Source organism: Caretta caretta, chromosome 3 (assembly GCF_965140235.1).
Source record: "Caretta caretta isolate rCarCar2 chromosome 3, rCarCar1.hap1, whole genome shotgun sequence".
Lineage (NCBI taxonomy): Eukaryota > Metazoa > Chordata > Testudines > Cheloniidae > Caretta > Caretta caretta.
Window position 1 is genome coordinate 208,756,818 of NC_134208.1, and position 18,899 is coordinate 208,775,716.

The following is an 18,899-nucleotide window of genomic DNA, read 5'->3' on the forward strand; positions in this document are numbered from 1 at the left end:
TCCTTCCCTCTCTGCCCAGGGAGTGTGCGCCACTCCCCTCCTCCCGCACCCCGAATGAAGAAGGCAATAAGGCTGGGAGGGGGCTGCACACACACTCCTGCCTGGGGACAGACCTGTCTCACAGTCTGGGAGCAGGGGTAATTCCGTGGGTAGATGAACGACAGGAAGACCAGGGAGGTGGTGTTTGATTTGTAAAAATGCACAGAGTCATCATTTCAATTATGTCACCCTCTGTGGCATGGCCGGGGGAGGGGCTCGCTGCCCCCCTGCTTCCAGCTCCAGGTCCTCCAGTTGGTGGAAATTCTGATAACACGGTGTCATCGGAAATGGGTCGAGTTGGGGATCTCTCGAAAGCCCTTCCCCAACAACACAGTGGGCTCAAATATGACCAGCCTAGAACAATGATGTAGCTGTATAGTCGAGAACATTTAAAAATCGCTGGTTTTTAGTTACGCTTTAACACGGATATGTCGACGTGCCGTCCTCACAAAGTTAAAGTGTGGCCCAGAGCTGGCAGCATTGTCATCTGTGAGTGCTCAGAACCCAGGCCGGATTCCCTTTGTTACTGTTCCAAATTACTGTGAGTGGAAGGAGTGCTTGAACGGAAGTTGACATTATCGGCAAAAAAGGAGCAGCTCTGTGGTATTATTAACAGGTCTCCTTGTTATGCTGAAAGTTGTAATGAGGGACTGGTTAAGACGTCAGCATCCAACCAGGAATCACTGGAATCCATCTGCGAATGGCATACACGTAGTTACGTGCCATACCTCACATAACGGAGCTGATTACAATCCCAGATCAACTTATTTCAAAATCCTGGGTTTTCATTTGGTCTTGATTGTTGTTAGGCATCAGTGGGGAGACAAAGAGTACCGAATAGTAGCTGCATCTTTGAGGAGCTAGTTAACCAGAATGCTCGGTGGCACCTTATGCAGTAACCCTGACCCGGGCGTGGAACCAGCTGCAGCTGTGATGAAGCCGTGCAGAACGCTGGCCTTCGGAGAGAGACGGCCACTGGGTGGGCAGCTCGAGCTGGGGCGAGGGCTCGCAATCCCCCCAAAGGGGGCAGATGGAAAAAGCTGTTGGAGAAGGCGGATGGAAGGAGAAGAAGCTAGATGTTGAGCTAGCGGATGAACCAGAGCTGGGGTAGGTGGTATGGGGAGGTGATAGAATAAAAGAAGAACAGGAGAATAAACGTAAGAGACTGGGAAGTGAGAAGGAAGGACTGGGAAGCGTGACACTACTGGAAGGTTGGCTGGAAAGACCAACTTATCTTCCAGGCAGGCATTTGATTCAGCTGGCGAAGACTCGCTTCACTCTGAAGGTACTCGGAGTGGCTGAGACCATTCTTGATGAGGTCATAAATACGGCGTTTACCATTTAAAGTCCAGCATGACAACACTTGCTGAGCGACATCGGTAGGTGTTTTCCAAGAAGCAAACAAACGGAGAAGAACTGCCACCGACGCAGGGTGCATTTATACCGGCTAGCAAGAGGGCCAGTTCAAGCAATGGAAGGGCTCTGGAACAGCAGAGTGCGTCCAAAACTACCCTCCCTTATCAGGAATGACTGGGTCTTGGCGGATGGACTGATCACATCCATTCTGTGTGAAACATGTGCTCCCGAATCCGTCCCTTAGATAATCAAATGCTCGCATTCACAGACTGCATGTTCGCCATGTTGCAGATGTTTGGCCAACAGCCTGCCTTGGCCAGAAATGTGAGTGCGGTGTGGACGAGGATCAGTGACCCGTCTAGCAGAGACCGGGGATGACTTTAAGGAAGAAATGTTTTAGTCCTATGTGTCAAGGCTAATTTCTCTAGGATTAGCTGAGATCCATGTCCTTTTTTTTTTTTTTTTTTTTTTTTTAATGTAAGCCATGCATCCCTGTGTTAAAGTCTAATTAACAAAAGGGGATTTTGAAACATTTTCTCGACTGTACATCTACATAATTGCTCTAGGTTTGCCATGGTTGGTACCATTGTGTCTGTGGGGGAAAGGGCTTTTGAATGGTCCGCAACGAGACCCATTTCTGATGACACTGTATTGTCAAAACTCCCACCAAATGGAGGATGTGGAGCTGGGAGCTGGTGGGATACAGAGTCCCCCCTCTCACCCCCTCACTGCAGAGCGTGACACTGTTGAAAGGAAAAGGAGTACTTGTGGCACCTTAGAGACTAACCAATTTATTTGAGCATAAGCTTTCGTGAGCTACAGCTCACTTCATGAAAGCTCATGCTCAAATAAATGGGTTAGTCTCTAAGGTGCCACAAGTACTCCTTTTCTTTTTGCGAATACGGACTAACACGGCTGCTACTCTGAAAACTGTTGAAATGATGATTCTGCTGATTTCTGTGACTGAAGAGTTCCCTACCTCATGCTCCCAGCCTGTTGGGTCCGCATTCCCTTGGCTGCCTGGCTAGCCCAGGCCAGCTGTTCCCTCCTGGCTCAGGTGGCGCTGCAGCAGGGTAACTGTCCTGCTGAGACGCTCAGGGTTAGTCTCTCTGCCTTGCTGTGCCCCCCTGCAGTGACCCAGACGTTTTACTGCAAGCCCCTTGGGGGGCTGTACTCCCTGCCCTACCTGATGGACCGGCTGAGCGAGGACTCCGAGGCCCTGAGCCGGGCCGAGTGGTGGGAGCTGCTCTTCTTCGTGAAGAAGCTAGAACCGCACGAGCAGCAGGAGATCGCCCAGCTCATCCGGCAGCACCAGGAGGTAAAGGGAGACAGGACTGGGGGAGATCAGACAGCAGCTAGCCCCAGCTTTCCTTTCGCCGCTGCAGGGTACCCACCTCACGGAGCGTGTCTTACAAGAGCTACATGTGCAGTTTATCCCCGGAGAGGACAGCCCTATTGGCACAGTAGTTATCTGTCCCAGGGCAGCCAGCCAGCAGCCGCTCAGTGCTGCTGGGTACCCCACCGACTCCTCTCGGGCCCTGAACTCATGGCAGCAGTCTGGATTTGCTCCCCAAACTCTCCTTCTATTCTGGTAAAGAAAGTCTCTGCCGGCGTCTGTCTTTCTATGCCTTTAAGCAGGCAGTGAACACACGGACTTGCCCTGAGGTTAGCGGTGTTGTCTGTGAGGAGTAGCCCCTCTGCAATCCAGCCACTGGGCTGTTCAGCCACTCCCAGACCCTTGCTTTGAGCGTGCGCTTCCTGTTACTGCTCCGAGCTGGGTTCTGGAGGTGATGGACTCAGCTGCTGCATAGTGCTGCCGGTTAACATCTGCCTCCCTGGCCTGGAGCCCTGAGCACTTCTAACCAGGTCACTCTCCGGCTTGTACCGGGTCATGGATGGCTAGTGTACCCTGTCCAGCTCCCTTGTTCTGGGACAGGCATGGTGTAGGAGTGTGACCAGAAGAGAGGGGAACTGAGAGGAGCTGGTCATTGGGGGCTGACATATTGGGAATGGATGGAGCTGCGGGCGGAAGCAGGGAGGGAGTGGAACAGGGAACTGGGGAGCCTTGGGTAGAGCGGAGCAGACTGGGAGGAGAGATTGAACTGGGGGAGTAAAGGGAAATGGTGGGGGGGCAGGTGAGGGGAGGACCAAGGAGTACGGATGGAAAAGAGGGAGGGAATGAAAGAGGAGACCAGCTCGGCCCAGGTCCAGGTAGAGAAACTGTGTCCAGCAGACTCTGGATGGGAAGGTCACAGGCATGGGTAGGTGCTGTCAGCAACCACTGGGATGTAGACTGTAGGACGAGAAATGGGTTTGTCTGGTTCTGGCTGGCCTGGGGACATCCTGTATCGGGTCGGTTCTGGCTGTCCAGGGGATATCCCGGTTGGACTTGCCCGATGTCGGTTCGGTTCTGGCTGGCCTGGGGACATCCTGGTGTCAGTTCGGTTCTGGCTGGCCTGGGGATATCCCGGTCGGACTAGCCCGGTGTAGGGTCTGTTCTGACTGGCTGGGGGATATCCTGGTTGGACTAGCCCAGTTTCAGGTCGGTTCTGGCTGGCCTGAGGATATTCCGTTTGGACTAGCCCAGGGTTGGTTTGGTTCTGGCTGGCCTGGGGATATTCTGGATGGACTTGCCCAGTGTTGGCTCAGTTCCGGCTGGCCTGGGGACCTCCCCGTGTCGGCTCGGTTCCGGCTGGCCTGGGGACATCGGGCTGCTGAGAATTAACCCAGGCCCTGCATTTCCAGCTGTCGGAGCTGGACGAAGAAGCCCTGATCCAGCTGTCGGTACCGGTGGAGCTGGCCCAGCAAGTGCTGCGGGTGCTGAGCAAGCAGTGCCAGGGCTGCACTCTGGGTGACCTGCACAGCTCCCATGTCTACAGCAAGTACTTCCTCCGCCCAGGGGGGGCGCAGCCGGGCGGCCTGGGGCTGGACGCAGCCCCCTCGGAGTGCACCGAATCCGTGGTGTCCAAGAAACCAAAGAAAGACCCTCCTGCTGCCAGAGTGCCTGCCCCAGCCCCCCCGGAGAAATCCGACTGCCAGCTCTTCACCGAGCTGCTGCGAGCGGAGGGGCTAGCCTGCCTGGAGATGGCAGAGGAGAAAGCCAAGGGTACGTGCCGGCCGGGGAAGGAGCCGTGCGCGGCAGTGGCTGGGTGCTGGGCTCTAGCTAAAGCGGGTCCCTGCTGGCTAAGGGGGGTCTGGGCAGGGGAGACCCAGCGATTGGTTCGGGGAGAGGTCGGGAAGAGGGGCGACCCGTGGGGGGTGGGGAAGCGCCGTGGGGAGGGGCTGGCTGGAGGGCTCGTGGGGCAGCCTCGGGTTGACGGGTGTTATGGTCCCGGCCAGTGTTGTGCAGCGCGAAGGGGTCGGGGAAGAAGAGCTCGTTGGAGCGGATTGCAGAGGTGGTGGAACTGATCCAGAGGTCCAGCTCCGAGGTGGGGCTGCAGCTAGCTGGGCTCAGGTTCATTATCAAGACTCTGGAGGAGGAGGCCGGGCGAGAGCGGCAGGTCATCAAACCTGAGGGACTCACCATCAGGTCAGTTCTCTGGTGGGTCCTCTGGGCGCGCCCAGACCTGGAGATGGCAGGCCCGTGCCTCCCTGGAGAGACGGGGCAGGAAAACCAGCTGCTCCTGTCTGCAGGGGCCGGCTGCTGGCTAGCGTCTGTCTCTGGCACGGGCATTACCCCTGGGTGATGTTTCTATTAGAGTAGAGCCAGGGGATGCCAGTCGTGAGCAGATGTGCTCACGATCCTGGCTCCAGATGCTTACGGTCTAGCTACAGCAACGTACAAAGGATTTGGGCAGGAGGGCGACAGATACACGTCACCAGTTGTACAGCCAGCAGGGACCATTGTGGTTGGCTGGTCTGATCCTGTGTGTCGCGCAGGCCAGAGAGCGTCACCCAGTGACTCCTGCACAGGTCTGAAGTCTCCTGGGAAAGTGGCACCATGGAGCCCCGTCAGTGGTGGGTGAGCTGCAGGGTGGGCTTCAGGCAGATGGCCCCTCCCAGCGTAGCGACCGCAAGCGTTGGAAGACTTGCCCCATCCCTGGGACGCTGTTCCCATGGCCGGTCACCCTCCCTGGTAAACAGGTCTCTGATTTCCCGTTTGAGCTTCGCCGTGGCTCTCCTCCCCCTCTGCCTGCTGGACCCAAGAGCCCCCGTGTCAGCAGCGTTCTCCCTGGGCAGGTGCCTACAGACTGCGAGTAGGTGTCCTCACCCTTCATCCGAGGAGCTGCCAGGATCCAGCTTCTTTAGTCGCTTGCTGTGAGGCTGGTTTTCCAGCCCTGGATACTTGTAGCTCATTTCTGACCACTGTCCGGTTTCCCAATACCTTGTGTGGACACCTGGCGACCAAGGGATGACTTGTTCATGATGCGCAAGGACCTTCCCGGGGGGAAAACGTGAGTGCTAATGGGCCCGTTAGTCTAGCAGAGATGGGCAGAACCAGAACCGATGGCTGGAGCTGAAGCCAGACAGGTCCCTGTGAGACGTAAGGCCCAGATGCTCACCAGAGAAGGTGATAAGGACATAGGAACGGTCATACTGGGTCAGACCAAAGGTCCGTCTAGCCCAGTATCCTGTCTGCCGACAGTGGCCAATGCCAGGTGCTCCAGAGGGAATGAACAGAACAGGGAATGACCAAGTGATCCATCCCCTGTCGCCCATTCCCAGCTTCTGGCAAACAGCGACTTGGGACACCATCTCTGCCCATCCTGGCTAATAGCCATTGATGGACCTATCCTCCATGAATTTATCTAGTTCGTTTTTGAACCCTGTTATAGTCTTGGCCTTCACAACGTCCTCTGTCAAGGAGTTCCACAGTTTGACTTTGCGTTGTGTTAAGAAATACTTCCTTGTGTTTGTTTTAAACTTGCTGCCTGTTAATTTAATTTGGTGACCCCTAGTTCATGTGTTATGACGAGGAGTAAATAACACTTCCTTATCTACTTTCTCCGCACCTGTCATGATTTTATAGACCTCTATCATATCCCCCTTTAGGCGTCTCTTTTCCAAGCTGAAAAGTCCCAGTCTTATTACTCTCCCCTCATATGGAAGCCCATTCCATATCTCTGATTATTTTTGTTGCCCTTTTCTGAACCTTTTCCAATTCCAATAGATCTTTTTTAAGATGGGGTGACCACATCTGCACACAGTATTCAAGATGTGGGCGTACTATGGATTTATATTTTCTCTCTTATTATCTATCCCTTTCTTAATGATTCCCAATGTTCTGTTCGCTTTTTTGACTCCCACTGCACATTGAATGGATGTTTTCAGAGAACTATCCACAGTGACTCCAAGATCCCTCTCTTGAGTGGTAACAGCTAATTTAGACCCCATCGTTTTATATGTAGAGTTGGGATGATGTTTTCCAATGTGCATCGCTTGGCATTTATCAACACTGAATTTCATCTGCTGAGCCATTGGAACAAACTTCCAGGGCAGGGGTGGATTCTGCACCTCTGGATAGCTGGAAATCAAACCTGGCTGCCCTGCTGGGACTCCTGTGACAGCTTGGGGAGTGGGAGGCCCATGGGGGGCCGGGGGATCTGGTTTCTGGACCAGAGCTGACCTGGAGCCACGCAGCAGGTCAGTCCCCGGTTGCCCAAGCCCGGCTCCTGAGCCGCCCGCCGTTGCTCCCCGCAGGGAGAAGCTGGTGAAGATGCTGGTGGAACTGCTCACCAACCAGGTGAAGGAGAAGCTGCTGGCGGTGCTGGCTCTGCGGCTGCTCTGTGTGCTGATGGCCAAGTACGACTGGCGCGTGCTCTTCGCCACGGAGGGCGGGGTGCGTGCCGTGCTGGCCTGCATGCAGGAGTACGCCCCCTCGGCGCTGGTCCAGCAGGCCGGCCTGGCGGTGAGTGCAGCTCACGGGGCAGGTGGGGGCTGTCGTGGGCTCGGGGGTGGGGCATGCCGGGATCGTGGGTGGGAGAGGGCGGGGACCGGGTGGCCAGTGCCGGGATCCCAGGGGGCATTGGCAGCCTCGTGGGCTCGGCCTGGGGCTGGCGCTGCCAGCTCTCTGCCCTGACCGGCTCCCCTGGCCTCCCAGGCGCTGAAGGTGCTGGTGGGCGCCGGGACCTGCGAGCCGCTGGGTGCCAGCGAGAAGCCCTGTCCCCTGAACCACGCCGATGCCCAGGTGATGTGGGAGATCTTTGCCAGCATCGGCTCCGCCTCCAGCAAGGACTCGGACAGCCTGCTCTGCGCCCTCCCTGCCTCCATCCGCACCATGCAGGGCACCGCTGGGTATGGGGGCTGAGCGGGGTCATTGCTGTGGGGGCAGTGGTGGGGGGCAGCTCCCTGGAGGCTCTGGGGGTGCCTGGCGGGAGGGCCCCTGGCTGGCAGGAGGTGCCATTGCCCCACAGACCCGTTGGGGAGGAGCAGCGGCTGGTGCCCACGGGCACTCACCCTGGCGCTCTGCCCCGCAGGGCCTCGTCGGCTGTGCAGAACGGCCTGCTGGTGGCCAGCATGCTGATCGACAGCCACCGGGGCCTGGCCGAGCAGCTGGCGAGCTGTGACATCCACTCGGCGCTGCAGAGCTGCTGCCAGGGGGGCCAGGACCCCGCCGCCCCCAGCCACGCCAACGAGACGCTGGCCCAGATCGCGCTCAGCCGCCTGGCGGAGCACAAGCTCCCCATGAACCTGGAGACGACAGGTATGGACCCTCTTGCCCCCGCCACAGCCCCGTCTGAGGATGTGGGGATAGCAGGTACAGAGGTCCTTGCTCCCCACCCAGCCCCTGTCTGAGAGCTGGGGGATGCAGGTATGGAGCCCACCCCACCCCCACAGCCCCTGCCCCCCCAACCCCACCTACAAGCCTGGGGACAGCTCGTATGCAGCTCTGCCCCACATACACAGCTCCCATCCCCATCCCGCCTGTCTGAGAGCCTGGGGACGGTAGGTACGGAGCCCCTGCCCCCCACCCACAGCCCCGTCTGAGAGCCTGGGGACGGGGGTACAGGGCACCTGGCGCCCCAGCGAGCGTGCAGCCGGCGGCATGCAGTGCCCTGCCCCAGCCCCGGCCCCACGGCGCTCTCCCTGTGGCAGAGGCGGGCTCAGCCCTGGATCTGAAGGACGTGGACGTGCAGACGCTGCTGGGCCGCCTGCAGGAGGGCAGCCTCTCCAAGGAGCTGGTGCTGGCCCTGGAGCACTGCCTCTGCGAGGAGGCCGGCCCCGAGAGCGAGGGGGCCGAGGCCCTGCGGGACCGCCAGCACTTCCTGCTGCTGCTGCGCAGCCTGGAGCAGCTGGGGGCCGAGAAGGCCGTGCAGCTGGGGATCCTCCGGTGAGTGCAGGGTGCGGCCGGGTCCTCGGTGACACGGGGGGGAGGGGGTGACCTTTGCCAGGGATCCTCGGGTGACGCTGGGCGAGGGGGGCAGCCGGGGATCCTCGGGTGTCACCGGGCGTGGGGGACCTTGCCCGGGGATCCATACGCTGTACTGCGAGAGTGTGGCTGGGATGTCCCAGATGGGAATGGGAGCCAGCACGGGGGCGTGTCTGTTTGGGGCTGTCCTGGGTTTGAGGCAGGGTTTGTTGGCACTGTGCTGGGGGGTGTTGGTTGGGGCTGTCCTGGGGCTGGAAGTGGCTGTTTCTGGGGGGTCAGGGTTGGTTGGGGCTGTCCCAAGGTGTGTGTATATGTGTGGTCAGTTGGGGTGTCCCAAGGTGGGGGTGGGGGCTGTCCCAAGGCAGTAGGGAGGGCTGGGATGAGAGGCTGTCATGGGAGGCGGGGGCAGGCATGGCAGTGAAGGTGGCTTGTGTGGCCAGAGGGCCGGGCACACGGGGGGGGGCTCGGGGCACTGGCAGCCGCTGGCCTCTCCCCTCAGGCCCCACCTTCCCCCTTCTCTTGTGCAGGATTTTGAACAAGCTCCTGGACAGTTACCAGGAGGAGGGGCTGCCCTGGCACGAATGCATCGAGCCCTGTCTGTCCTCCATGAGCGCCCCCAGCAACGAGCGGGAGGTGAGGAGCCACGGGGGGACCCGCTTACCTGTCGGGGGTGGGGAATCCAGGAGCAGGAGGCGGGGGCGGGGAGGGGCTCCTAGCTCAGCCCCAGTTATGGGCTTGCGGCAGGAATTGCTGGTGAAGTCTCTGCCCGGTGCCTTGGCTCATAACAGCCCTGATCTGCCGCAGGCCTGCCCCGGGGAAGATGGACCTGTGCCCCCTGGCATCACCCCTTTACCCAGCGCCCCCCAGCCAGGGCTGGGGCCTCTCTCTGTTCTGTCCGTGCCGTGCCTGGAGACTCCAGCCCAGGCATGGCAGGAGCTGAGAGCCGCCCTGCCCCAGGGAGCTGCGCGCTCCATGCCCCAGGCGGCCGGGGGCGGAGGGTACTGGAGCCCCCTGGCAGGTCAGTAGCAGAGGCGGGACTAGAAGCAGGTCTCCTGGCCCCCAGGCCGGTGCCCCAACCCCCAGTCCGCGCTGCTCCCTCTGCAGGTCGTGCAGGAGTTCGTTCGCTTCCTCCACCGCCTGGCCACCGCCACCAAGGACTGTGCCGTGGTGATGTGCCGTCTGGGCACCAAGGAGGCCCTGTCCAAAGCCCTGGACAAGCACAACTCCAACCTGTTGCTGGGGCCGGAGCTGCGGGACCTGGTGACCGACTGTGAGAAGTACGCCAGCCTCTATCAGAAGCTGACGACCAGCATCCTGGCCGGCTGCATCCAGGTGAGCCGGGGCATGTGCTCGGTGTGGGGTGTGCGTTCTGAGCCCGCCCAGGTGAGCAGGGGTTCTGCCATGGGGGAGGCCTCCCCCCACCGCCTGGGGCGGTCTGCCTGGCGGGTGGGAGGAACCTCTGCAGCATGCCGGGGCGCTGATCCGGGTCGAGACCACCCGGGAGTCCCAGGCGCTGGCTGGGGGCTGGCTGTCCCTGAAGGGAGGGAAGGGAGGAGGGCAGGTTGTTTGTCTGTGGGGAGGGGTTGGTGGTCTTTGCAGAGGTTGGTCTGGCGGGAGGGAGGGCGTGACTTTCCTCCAGGTGCAGCCTGGACTGCTGAGTCCCCTTAGCTCTCCTGCCTGGGGTGCCTTTTACACCGCTTTGCTGGGAACAGCGACCCGTCCAGGCTCTGCTCGCTCCCAGCCCCCAGGATGCAGCCGAGTACGTGAGGCTGTGCCCAGCAGTCCATGTGTTACGTAGAGGGTAACACCCGTAGAGCCCCATCCCCAGCCTTGCTCCCCTCCTGCACTGCGCCCAGCCCTCCCGGGCAGCGGAAGCTCCTTGCTAGTCATTCCAGCCCTGGGAGGGGTTACGGGCCCGCCTTTCTCGTCTCGGGTAGAGGTTTCCCAAACACGTCGGTCAAACACACTGGCTTAGGCAGAACCATGAAAGAAGTTTATTAACCAGAGAAGGGTGGATTTTAAGTGATCACAGGTGGGAAGGCATAACAGTCGGAATTGGTCATAAAAGGATAAACACGCCAGCGAATTCCTAAACTGTACCAGGACTAATAGGTGTAAAAGCAAAAGAGGGAATTTTTCTAACCAGCAGCTGTGATACGTTCCACAGGCTGCGTCTTTTCCCAGCCTGGGACCGCTCCCCCCTTTGTTCAGTTCCTTGTGCGTCGTCGTTGTCATGAGCGGAGACGGACGGAGGAGAGGGGTGACTAGGGACGTTTTCCCCACTTCTTATCCTCCCGCCCTTTGTGCTGGAAAAATCCTTGCTGGGTCCTGGGGTTGGGCAGTGCTGTTGTGTATGTGAGCTCCAAACTGCCCTCATGATGAATGGTAACTTTCTTGTTTCCCTTCCCTTCCCTTCCCTCCCCCAGCCCCTGCTGGTGAATGTCTGATGTAGTATGTAATGGCTCTTTGGTACTTTGCTGGCGTGCTAGGGTGTCTTTGTCTCTGAAAAATTAGTTTGTGGGCATTACCCAAAACAGTACCATAGTTCAGTAACAATCATGCAGTAAAATCTCATAGCTTTACACACAGTGTTGTTACACACATCTTAACAGCACAATGATGTTCAGCAGTTTATGAATCTTCAGATGATACCTCACAAGGCTTACTTTGTACAGAATATAACATAACCATATAAAAGTGGTGAACATGGAGTACAGGGTGTCATGTGGGGTACAGAGTGTCACAGAGGTTGGTGGTATCTGGAAGGGGTGACCAGGGAGTGGTCTGCAGGCAGGGGGAGGGGTTGGTGGTCTCTGGAAGGGGGTGGGCAGGGAGGGGATAGCCATGGGGGGAGTGGCCGTGGGGCAGAGGCTCTCTCTGGACCCAGTTCACTCAGCTTCCCCCACCCCACCTGTGGGGCTGCATTCCTTGGGGGCTGGTTGCTGCCCAGAGTCCAGAAATCGGGCAGTGGCGAAGGGGTGCCAGGTGGCTCCCCCCATTGACGCTTTGCGCCCCCCTCTCTTCCAGATGGTACTGGGTCAGATTGAGGAGCACAGACGGAGCCACCAGCCCATCAACATCCCCTTCTTCGACGTCTTCCTGCGCAACCTCTGCCAGGGTCAGTGCTGGGGCGGTCGCCCGGGGCCCCTCTGCCCCACCTGTGCCCCCGCCCAGGTGGCTCCCCAGGTCCCTTCAGCTCTGTCCCCTCTCCCTGCAGGCTCCAGCGTGGAAGTGAAGGAGGACAAGTGCTGGGAGAAGCTGGAGGTTTCCTCTAACCCCCACCGAGCCAACAAGCTGACGGACAGGAACCCCAAGACCTACTGGGAGTCCAACGGCAGCACCGGCTCGCACTACATCAACATCTACATGCACCGCGGCGTGGTGGTCAGGTGGGGCGGGGGCTGTGGGTACTGGCCCCCCGGGGCGGGGGTTTGGCTCTGTGTGCCGGGTGGCAAAGAGCATGTCCCAGTGGTGGGGGAGGGATCAGGTAGCCATGGGAGGGGGTTGGACCAGGGTAACGATTTGGCGAGGAGTGGCAAGGTGCCCGGGGTGGCAAAGGGGTGTTCCTGGGGATGGGGGTGGGGATCAGGTGGGTAGGGGGGTGGCTGGCTGCCCGGGGTGTCCCGGGGATGGGGGTGGGATCAGGTGGGTAGGGGGGTGGCTGGCTGCCCGGGGTGTCCCGGGGATGGGGGTGGGATCAGGTGGACAGGGCAGGTAACAATTTGGCGAGGGGTAGCTGGGTGCCCGAGGCGGCACAGGGGGACTGCACATGCCGGTTCCCTGGCTCAGGCTGGGGTGGGTTCCCTTTCCAGTAGCCAGCCATGCAGGGACTTGTCTGTGTCCCCGGGCGCCATGCTCCCTGCTGGAATGTCTGGAGGCGCTGTGGGCCCAGAGCCATGAAGCGCCAGGTGCAGCCCCCCAGGAGCTGGGCCGGGCGGCTCAGGGGCTCCCGTTAGGACCGGTGGCCATGTGAGGCTCTGAGCCTGCTGGCGGACATGCCCCTCGGGATGGGCACCCTAGGCTCAGGCTGGAGCACAACCCCAGAAATGGGCCAGTGCCGACGCTGTGGCTCTCCCTGGCTGCAGGCAGATGAGCCTGGTGGTGGCCAGCGAGGATTCCAGTTACATGCCAGCCCGGATCGTGGTCATGGGAGGAGAGAACCCGGCCAGCATCAGCACCGAGCTCAATACAGTGAGTGTGGCCCAGGCCGCCCCGGACAGAAAAGGGGGAGCTGCAGGGAGTGGGGGTCCTGTGGCTTGGGGGCTCCCTAGCAGGGCGGGTGCAGGCTGAGAGCTTCGCACCTGCCAGCGCCCATCTCTGCTGTTCAGTGGAGCTGGGGCAGCCCGGCCCAGGCTGCGGGGGGACGACTGCCGTGGAATTGGGAGGCAGCCAGCACCCGAGGCGCAGGGAGTCGCCAGCCCCAGGCCTGTAGGCCCTATCCTGGCGGGCACGTCACCAGCGCTCTCCTAGGAGGGGAGGAGCAGGGCAGGGCCCTGAGCTTAGGGTCCGTCTCCAGTGCTGGCCAGGATCAGCTGCTCCAGTGGGAGGATCAAGACACGACAGTGACCAAGTCCCGGCTTCCCCTCCTGTCCTGCTCCTCATCCGCCCCATGCAGGCCTGGCACAGCCTGCCGTGTCCTAGCTGCTCCCGTTTCTGCTGCTCGACCCTCCCGCCCTCTGCTTCCCCAGACCCGAGTGCGCTGCCCTGGGAAACCTCTCCCCAGAACCCAGCGGCGCTGTCTGGGCCGGGCAGTCTGCCTAGCTTAGGGTGTACCAGGGTCTCTGCTGCCCGGGGGCTGTAGAGCAGAAGAGGGACCGAGAGGAGCTGGGGAGCCGCCTTCTGGCCCATGGGGCAGCACTGAGTCCCAGGAGGTCAGTGGGGTGGGCGGAGCAGAGAGGCAGCCCTGCGCGTTCCCAGTGGGAGCAGCATGTACACCGTGCCAGCAGCCAGCCGGCTGTGTGGGGCGCTGGGCCTGTGCTGGCAGTGACGGTGCTGATGCCAGCTCTCGGCACGGCTGGTCTGTTGCTTCAAGCCGTGGCTCCTGGGGGCCGGCGATTCCTTGAGAATCCTGCCTGTCGCTTCCCAAGCGAGGCTCCCCCCCGCCCCGCTGCAGAGAAAAGCTGGAAATTGGGACACCCCCCGCATCCACCCCCAGCTCCAAACCGGTGGATGAGCCTGATCTGGGCGTTGGGAGTGGGGCGTGACGTTGGCTCAGTAGCACCACTCGGGCTGGGAGCCCAAGGGCCGCAGCGGGAGATCTGCGTCTCTCTCGGGCGCCTCTGGCACTAGGTGCCGGGTGCCCGCAGGGCTCGCTGGGCCGCTGGTCGGTGGCTGTCATCCAGTTCCCGTGCCCGGCGACACCCCTCGATCCCCGTTGGCTGTGGTCTCTGCGGCTGCTCCCGGCAGGTTGACGGCAGCTCCTGAGCACGGTGGAGCTCCCAGGGGCTGGTCTCCCAGTGGCCGTGCTGGGAGGGGGCAGCAGGAAGTGGTGGAGAGGGCTGGCGCGTCTCGCTGCTCCAGCAGAGCCATGGTTTCTCTGATCTGCCCAGGTGTGGCTGGGCGGGGCCCTGGGGCTGCCTGATGGAGCGGCAGAGGCTTTGCTGGCCAGTCCAACCCCCGCTGGGAAGCCGCCACTTAGGTCCCAGCTGCTGGTCATCTCCTCACCCCATCCCTTTTGGGGCCCATGTTTCTGCACGCCGCTAACCCCACGGCTTTGCCTCACGTGGCTCTGGGGGCTGGGCCTGGACAACTCTCCTGCGGGGCGGGGTGGGATCTCTCACAGCCTCGCCATTTCCATGTCTGAGGGATGCGGCTCTCCCTGCCTCCCCAGGTGACTGTCATGCCCTCGGCCAGCAGAGTGATCCTCCTGGAGAACCTGACCCGCTTCTGGCCCATCATCCAAATCAAGATCAAGCGCTGCCAGCAGGTGGGTGTACTGGCGGGCCCCCTGTGATGAGTTCGGTCACAGAGACCCCCTTGGGACTGTCTCCTGATGTGCTGAAATTACCTTTGAGCCCCTTTTCCCTGCTAGCTTGGGACTCCAGAACCCTGCCTTGTTGAGCCAGACACACTAGCCTGCTGCACCACAGACCCAGGGTCTGGGCCACTCCTCCAAAGCTTCAGGCTTTAACTGAAAACCACGCATCCGGTACTCCTGTCTCCAGCACTCAGATGTCCAGCTCCCAATGGGATCGAAACCCCGAATGAATCCGTTTTACTCTGTATAAAGCTTATACAGGGTAATCTCATAAATTGTCCGCTCTTTGCATCACTGATAGAGAGATATGTACGGCTGTTTGCTCCTCCAGGTATTAATCACTTACTCTGGGTTTATCAGTAAACAAAAGTGATTTTATTAAGTATAAAAAGTAGGATTTAAGTACTAATACATTAAGCCCAATACATTAAGAAACTGATTTACAGGTAATATCTCATCCTCAGAGGTGTTCCGATAAGCTTCTTTCACAGACTAGACTCCTTCCTTGTCTGGGCCCAGTCCTTTCCCCGGTACAGTCCTTGTTAATTCCAGCAGACATCTTAGGTGATAACTAGGGGTTTTTTCGTGACTGGCAGCCCCTTTTGTCCTGCTCCACCCCCTTTCTAGCTTTGGCACAAGGCGGGAATCTTTTGTCTCTTTGGGTACCCACCCCTCCTTCTAAATGGAAAAGCAACAGATTTAAGATGGATTCCAGTATCATGTGACATGGTCACATGTCACTGTAAGACCCCGAGTCTCCATTCCCCATGGGCTGGCCCACAGGTACGCGGGAAGGTTTGCAGGTAAATAAACCATTTACAACCAATTGTCCTAGTCAGTGGGAGCCATCACGATTCTAAACCACCATTAATGGCCCACAACTTTGCGTAATTATAATAGGACCTCAGAGTTATACTTCATATTTCTAGCTTCAGATACATGAATGATACATGCATACAAGTAGGAGGAACATAGTCAGTAGGTTATAATCTTTATGATACCTTACAAGAGACCTTTTGCATAAAGCATATCCCAGTTACATCATAGTCACACTGACAAGCATATTTCCATAAAGCACCTGGTGTGCAACATCACAGCCCCGTCCCTGTGTGCAGCCGAGCCGGTCCCTGGCCTCCCTCACCCCCTGCAGGGGCTCTACGGGCCGCGAGAGGCCTGGCCCAGGGGCACCCCGTGGGAGTCGCTCGGTCAGCTCCGGGCCTGGCGGGCCCATGTCTAACCAGGGAGGTTTGTGCCCTCTGCAGGGTGGTATTGACACGCGGGTGCGTGGCATCGAGATCCTGGGGCCCAAGCCCACCTTCTGGCCCATCTTCAAGGAGCAGCTGTGCCGGCGGACCTACCTGTTCTACACTACCCAGGCGCACACGTGGTGCCAGGAGATCGCGGACGAGCGCATGCAGCTGCTGCAGCTCTTCAACAGGTGAGGCCTGTCCCCAGGGTGGCCCACAGCGCTGACCAGAGCCCCGGGCAGTGCCTTGCCCCTTGTGTCTGTACCCGGGATCCTCCCCGAGCGCTGACCAGAGCCCCGGGCAGTGCCTTGCCCCTTGTGTCTGTACCCGGAGTCCCCCATGGGCAGTGCCCTGCCCTGAGTGTGGCTGTACCTGGGGCTGTACCCCTCTTCTCCCTCCAGCGCTGGCCATGGCCCTTGGCAGTGCCCTGCCCTGTGTGTCTGTACCCAGGATCTGCCCGCCCTGCGCTGGCAAGGCCCCAGGGCCCCGCCAGTGACTGGTGCGGGTGTCTCTGCTGTTGCAGGCTGAACTGCGCCCTGCGGCACGAGCAGGTGTTCGCCGATCGCTTCCTTCCCGATGACGAGGCGGCCCAGGCTCTGGGCAGGACCTGCTGGGAGGCCCTAATCAATCCCTTGGTGCAGAGCATCACCAGCCCAGGTACCGTTTCCCCCTGCCCGGTTCCCCGCTGCCCCCAGCCTGCCCGGCCCGACTGGCTCAGCCTCCCCCTCCGGCCTTGCAGATCCCAGCGGCGTCAGCCCCCTGGCCTGGCTCCTGAGCGAGTACCTGGAGAACCTGGAGACGGCCCGACGCGCCAAGAGCCGCGCCACCATCTTCAATTCCCGCGTGCGGCGCCTGAGCCACCTGCTGGTGCACGTGGACCCCGGCAGCCCGGAGCCCGAGGAGCTGAGAACCCCGGTCAAAGCCAGTAAGGGCCCCTCCCCCGGCGGGGCTTTGGGGCCGGGCAGGGAGTGGGCCGGGTCCCAGGGTGGGGCTAGGGGAGGAGGCCCTGGGGTGCTGCCTGAGGCTGAGTGGGGAGAGGGGTCCCTCCGGGTAAGGACTCTCCGGGCTGCCTTTGACACGTCCTGCTGCCAGGGCCGGGCACTGGTGCTGCAGCTCGGCGCGACCCTGTGTGTGCCTGGCGCCCGCAGGCAGGGTGACGTGGGAGAGGGCTCTGTGGGGCTGGCGGGCAGCCCCTGGGCCTGGCGCAGCAGAGGCTGGTCCTCAAGGCCCTGGGCGGCTGGCTCAGCGGAGCCAGCTGGTGTAGGAGGCAGAGATGTGGGGGCCTAGCCCAGCCCTCAGATCCGTGGGTCTGGTGCCCACAGGCTGTTGTAGGGGGCAGGATTCTGGCCGGGGGTGGCTACTCCGCTGCCCCGGGGTCTGCGCACCAGGGTGCCCGGGACTGGCTGGCTGCTACGCGCCCTGAGCTCCAGGCTTGGCCCCCGCAGCCCCCGCACACACACACACTCAATGACCATGTGGGGCTGAGCCGGGCCCATGTGGGCAGGGGGCTCCCAGCCACCCCTGCCAACTGCCAGCGAGCTGCCCTCTCCGTGGGAGCGCTGGGAGGGTCGGGCCCAGCCCACGCCCCACAGGCAGCTTTGGGGTGGGGGAGGCTGCTCGTGCTGGTGCTGCCCCCGCCCTGCCCCCCGGGCGTTGCCCTCACGTCGGCTCCCCCTTGGCAGATGGGAAGAACGGGAAGAACAAGGAGACGAGCTCCGGGGCCGCCAAGGTGTCGGGGAAGAAGCCCAGCAGCCTTACGGGGATTACGCAGTGCTGGAGGGGCGTGGTGCAGCAGCAGGTATGGGGGGGCGACGGGGGAGGGGGGCTGGTGCAGCAGCCGGGGTGGGGGGAGGGGCGTGGTGCAGCAGCAGGTGTGCGGGGGGGGCGACGGGGGAGGGGGCTGGTGCAGCAGCAGGTGTGGGGGGGGGCGACGGGGGAGGGGGGCTGGTGCAGCAGCAGGTGTGCGGGGGGGGCGACGGGGGAGGGGGCTGGTGCAGCAGCAGGGGAGCATTGGGCTGTGTGTATCTGCTGCCCGTCCCCCACCCCACCCTGCGTGGGGGGAGCAGGGCCCCGTCCACCTCTGTCTCTGCGGCTCCTGCCCCAGGCCCATGAAGCCCTTGGGACACTAGATGCGAAGGGCCCTCCCCATGCCTGGCCCGTCCTGTCCCCCTGGGACCCTCCCCACCCTCGGGGCTGCCCCCATGCCCGGCCTACCCTCTACCCCCTGTGGCTGGTCAGCCCATCCCCCCGGGCCACTCCCTGTGTCTGTCATGTCCCATCCCCCCCCCGCACACCCATCCTGCCCCCCACAGGCACCCCAGCCTGTCCCCTCCCAGCGCTCAGTCCCGCCTGGACCCCCTTGGGTCCCTCCCCACGCCCGTCCCGGCCTGTACTCCCCCCAAGGCTCCCTCAGGGCCCTCCCCGCCGGCCTGTAACCGTGGGCTGCCTGCCCCGCACAGGTGAAGCGGTTCCTGGAGTCGTCGTGGCAGGGGCCGGACTTCGTGGAGCGGTACTGCCGTCTCTACCTGGGCCTGCGCCACGCCATGGAGGAGCTGTTCGGGCAGCAGACGGCCTTCACGCTGGCCCTGCGGCAGGGCTTCTCCGGGGGCCTGCTGCAGCTCTCCTTCCTGACGGCCATGCACGTGAGTGGGGGGCTGCCGTGGGGCTGGCCTGGCCCTGGGGCACGAGCCTGGGGCCCAGCAGAGCTGCCAGGCTGGTCGGCCTGGTGCCAGGTGTGAGGGGGCCCAGGTGCATGGGGGTCTGCCGGTTACCCCTGCTGTATTCAGGCCGTCTAGTCCGCTCCTGCTCCAACAGCCCTGGGCCCTGAGAGGGAGCGAGGCCCTCACACCCCCTTGCCCACCGCCCAGACATGCAGCTCCCACGGCCCCACCTCCCCCATTCTGCCTCCCTGTCTCCACGGGTGGGGTGACCCCTGGGAATGACCCAGCTCCTAGGGAGTGGCCCCTCCCCC

The 18,899-nt window shown here is 61.3% G+C and overlaps 1 protein-coding gene across 1 annotated transcript in view; it reads left to right on the forward strand.

Moving 5' to 3' along the window:
- CUL7 (cullin 7) overlaps positions 1 to 18,899 on the forward strand; it is a 38,729-nt gene that overhangs the window by 13,664 nt on the left and 6,166 nt on the right. Inside the window, exons 6-23 of the mRNA XM_075127300.1 lie at positions 2,529 to 2,713; positions 4,141 to 4,501; positions 4,735 to 4,924; positions 7,036 to 7,243; positions 7,436 to 7,629; positions 7,812 to 8,038; positions 8,431 to 8,665; positions 9,232 to 9,337; positions 9,809 to 10,036; positions 11,732 to 11,822; positions 11,922 to 12,093; positions 12,790 to 12,895; positions 14,535 to 14,630; positions 15,944 to 16,119; positions 16,452 to 16,585; positions 16,668 to 16,853; positions 17,611 to 17,726; positions 18,388 to 18,570. Coding sequence (XP_074983401.1) covers positions 2,529 to 2,713; positions 4,141 to 4,501; positions 4,735 to 4,924; positions 7,036 to 7,243; positions 7,436 to 7,629; positions 7,812 to 8,038; positions 8,431 to 8,665; positions 9,232 to 9,337; positions 9,809 to 10,036; positions 11,732 to 11,822; positions 11,922 to 12,093; positions 12,790 to 12,895; positions 14,535 to 14,630; positions 15,944 to 16,119; positions 16,452 to 16,585; positions 16,668 to 16,853; positions 17,611 to 17,726; positions 18,388 to 18,570 — 3,194 coding nt within the window. The remainder of the gene's footprint in view (positions 1 to 2,528; positions 2,714 to 4,140; positions 4,502 to 4,734; positions 4,925 to 7,035; positions 7,244 to 7,435; positions 7,630 to 7,811; positions 8,039 to 8,430; positions 8,666 to 9,231; positions 9,338 to 9,808; positions 10,037 to 11,731; positions 11,823 to 11,921; positions 12,094 to 12,789; positions 12,896 to 14,534; positions 14,631 to 15,943; positions 16,120 to 16,451; positions 16,586 to 16,667; positions 16,854 to 17,610; positions 17,727 to 18,387; positions 18,571 to 18,899) is intronic.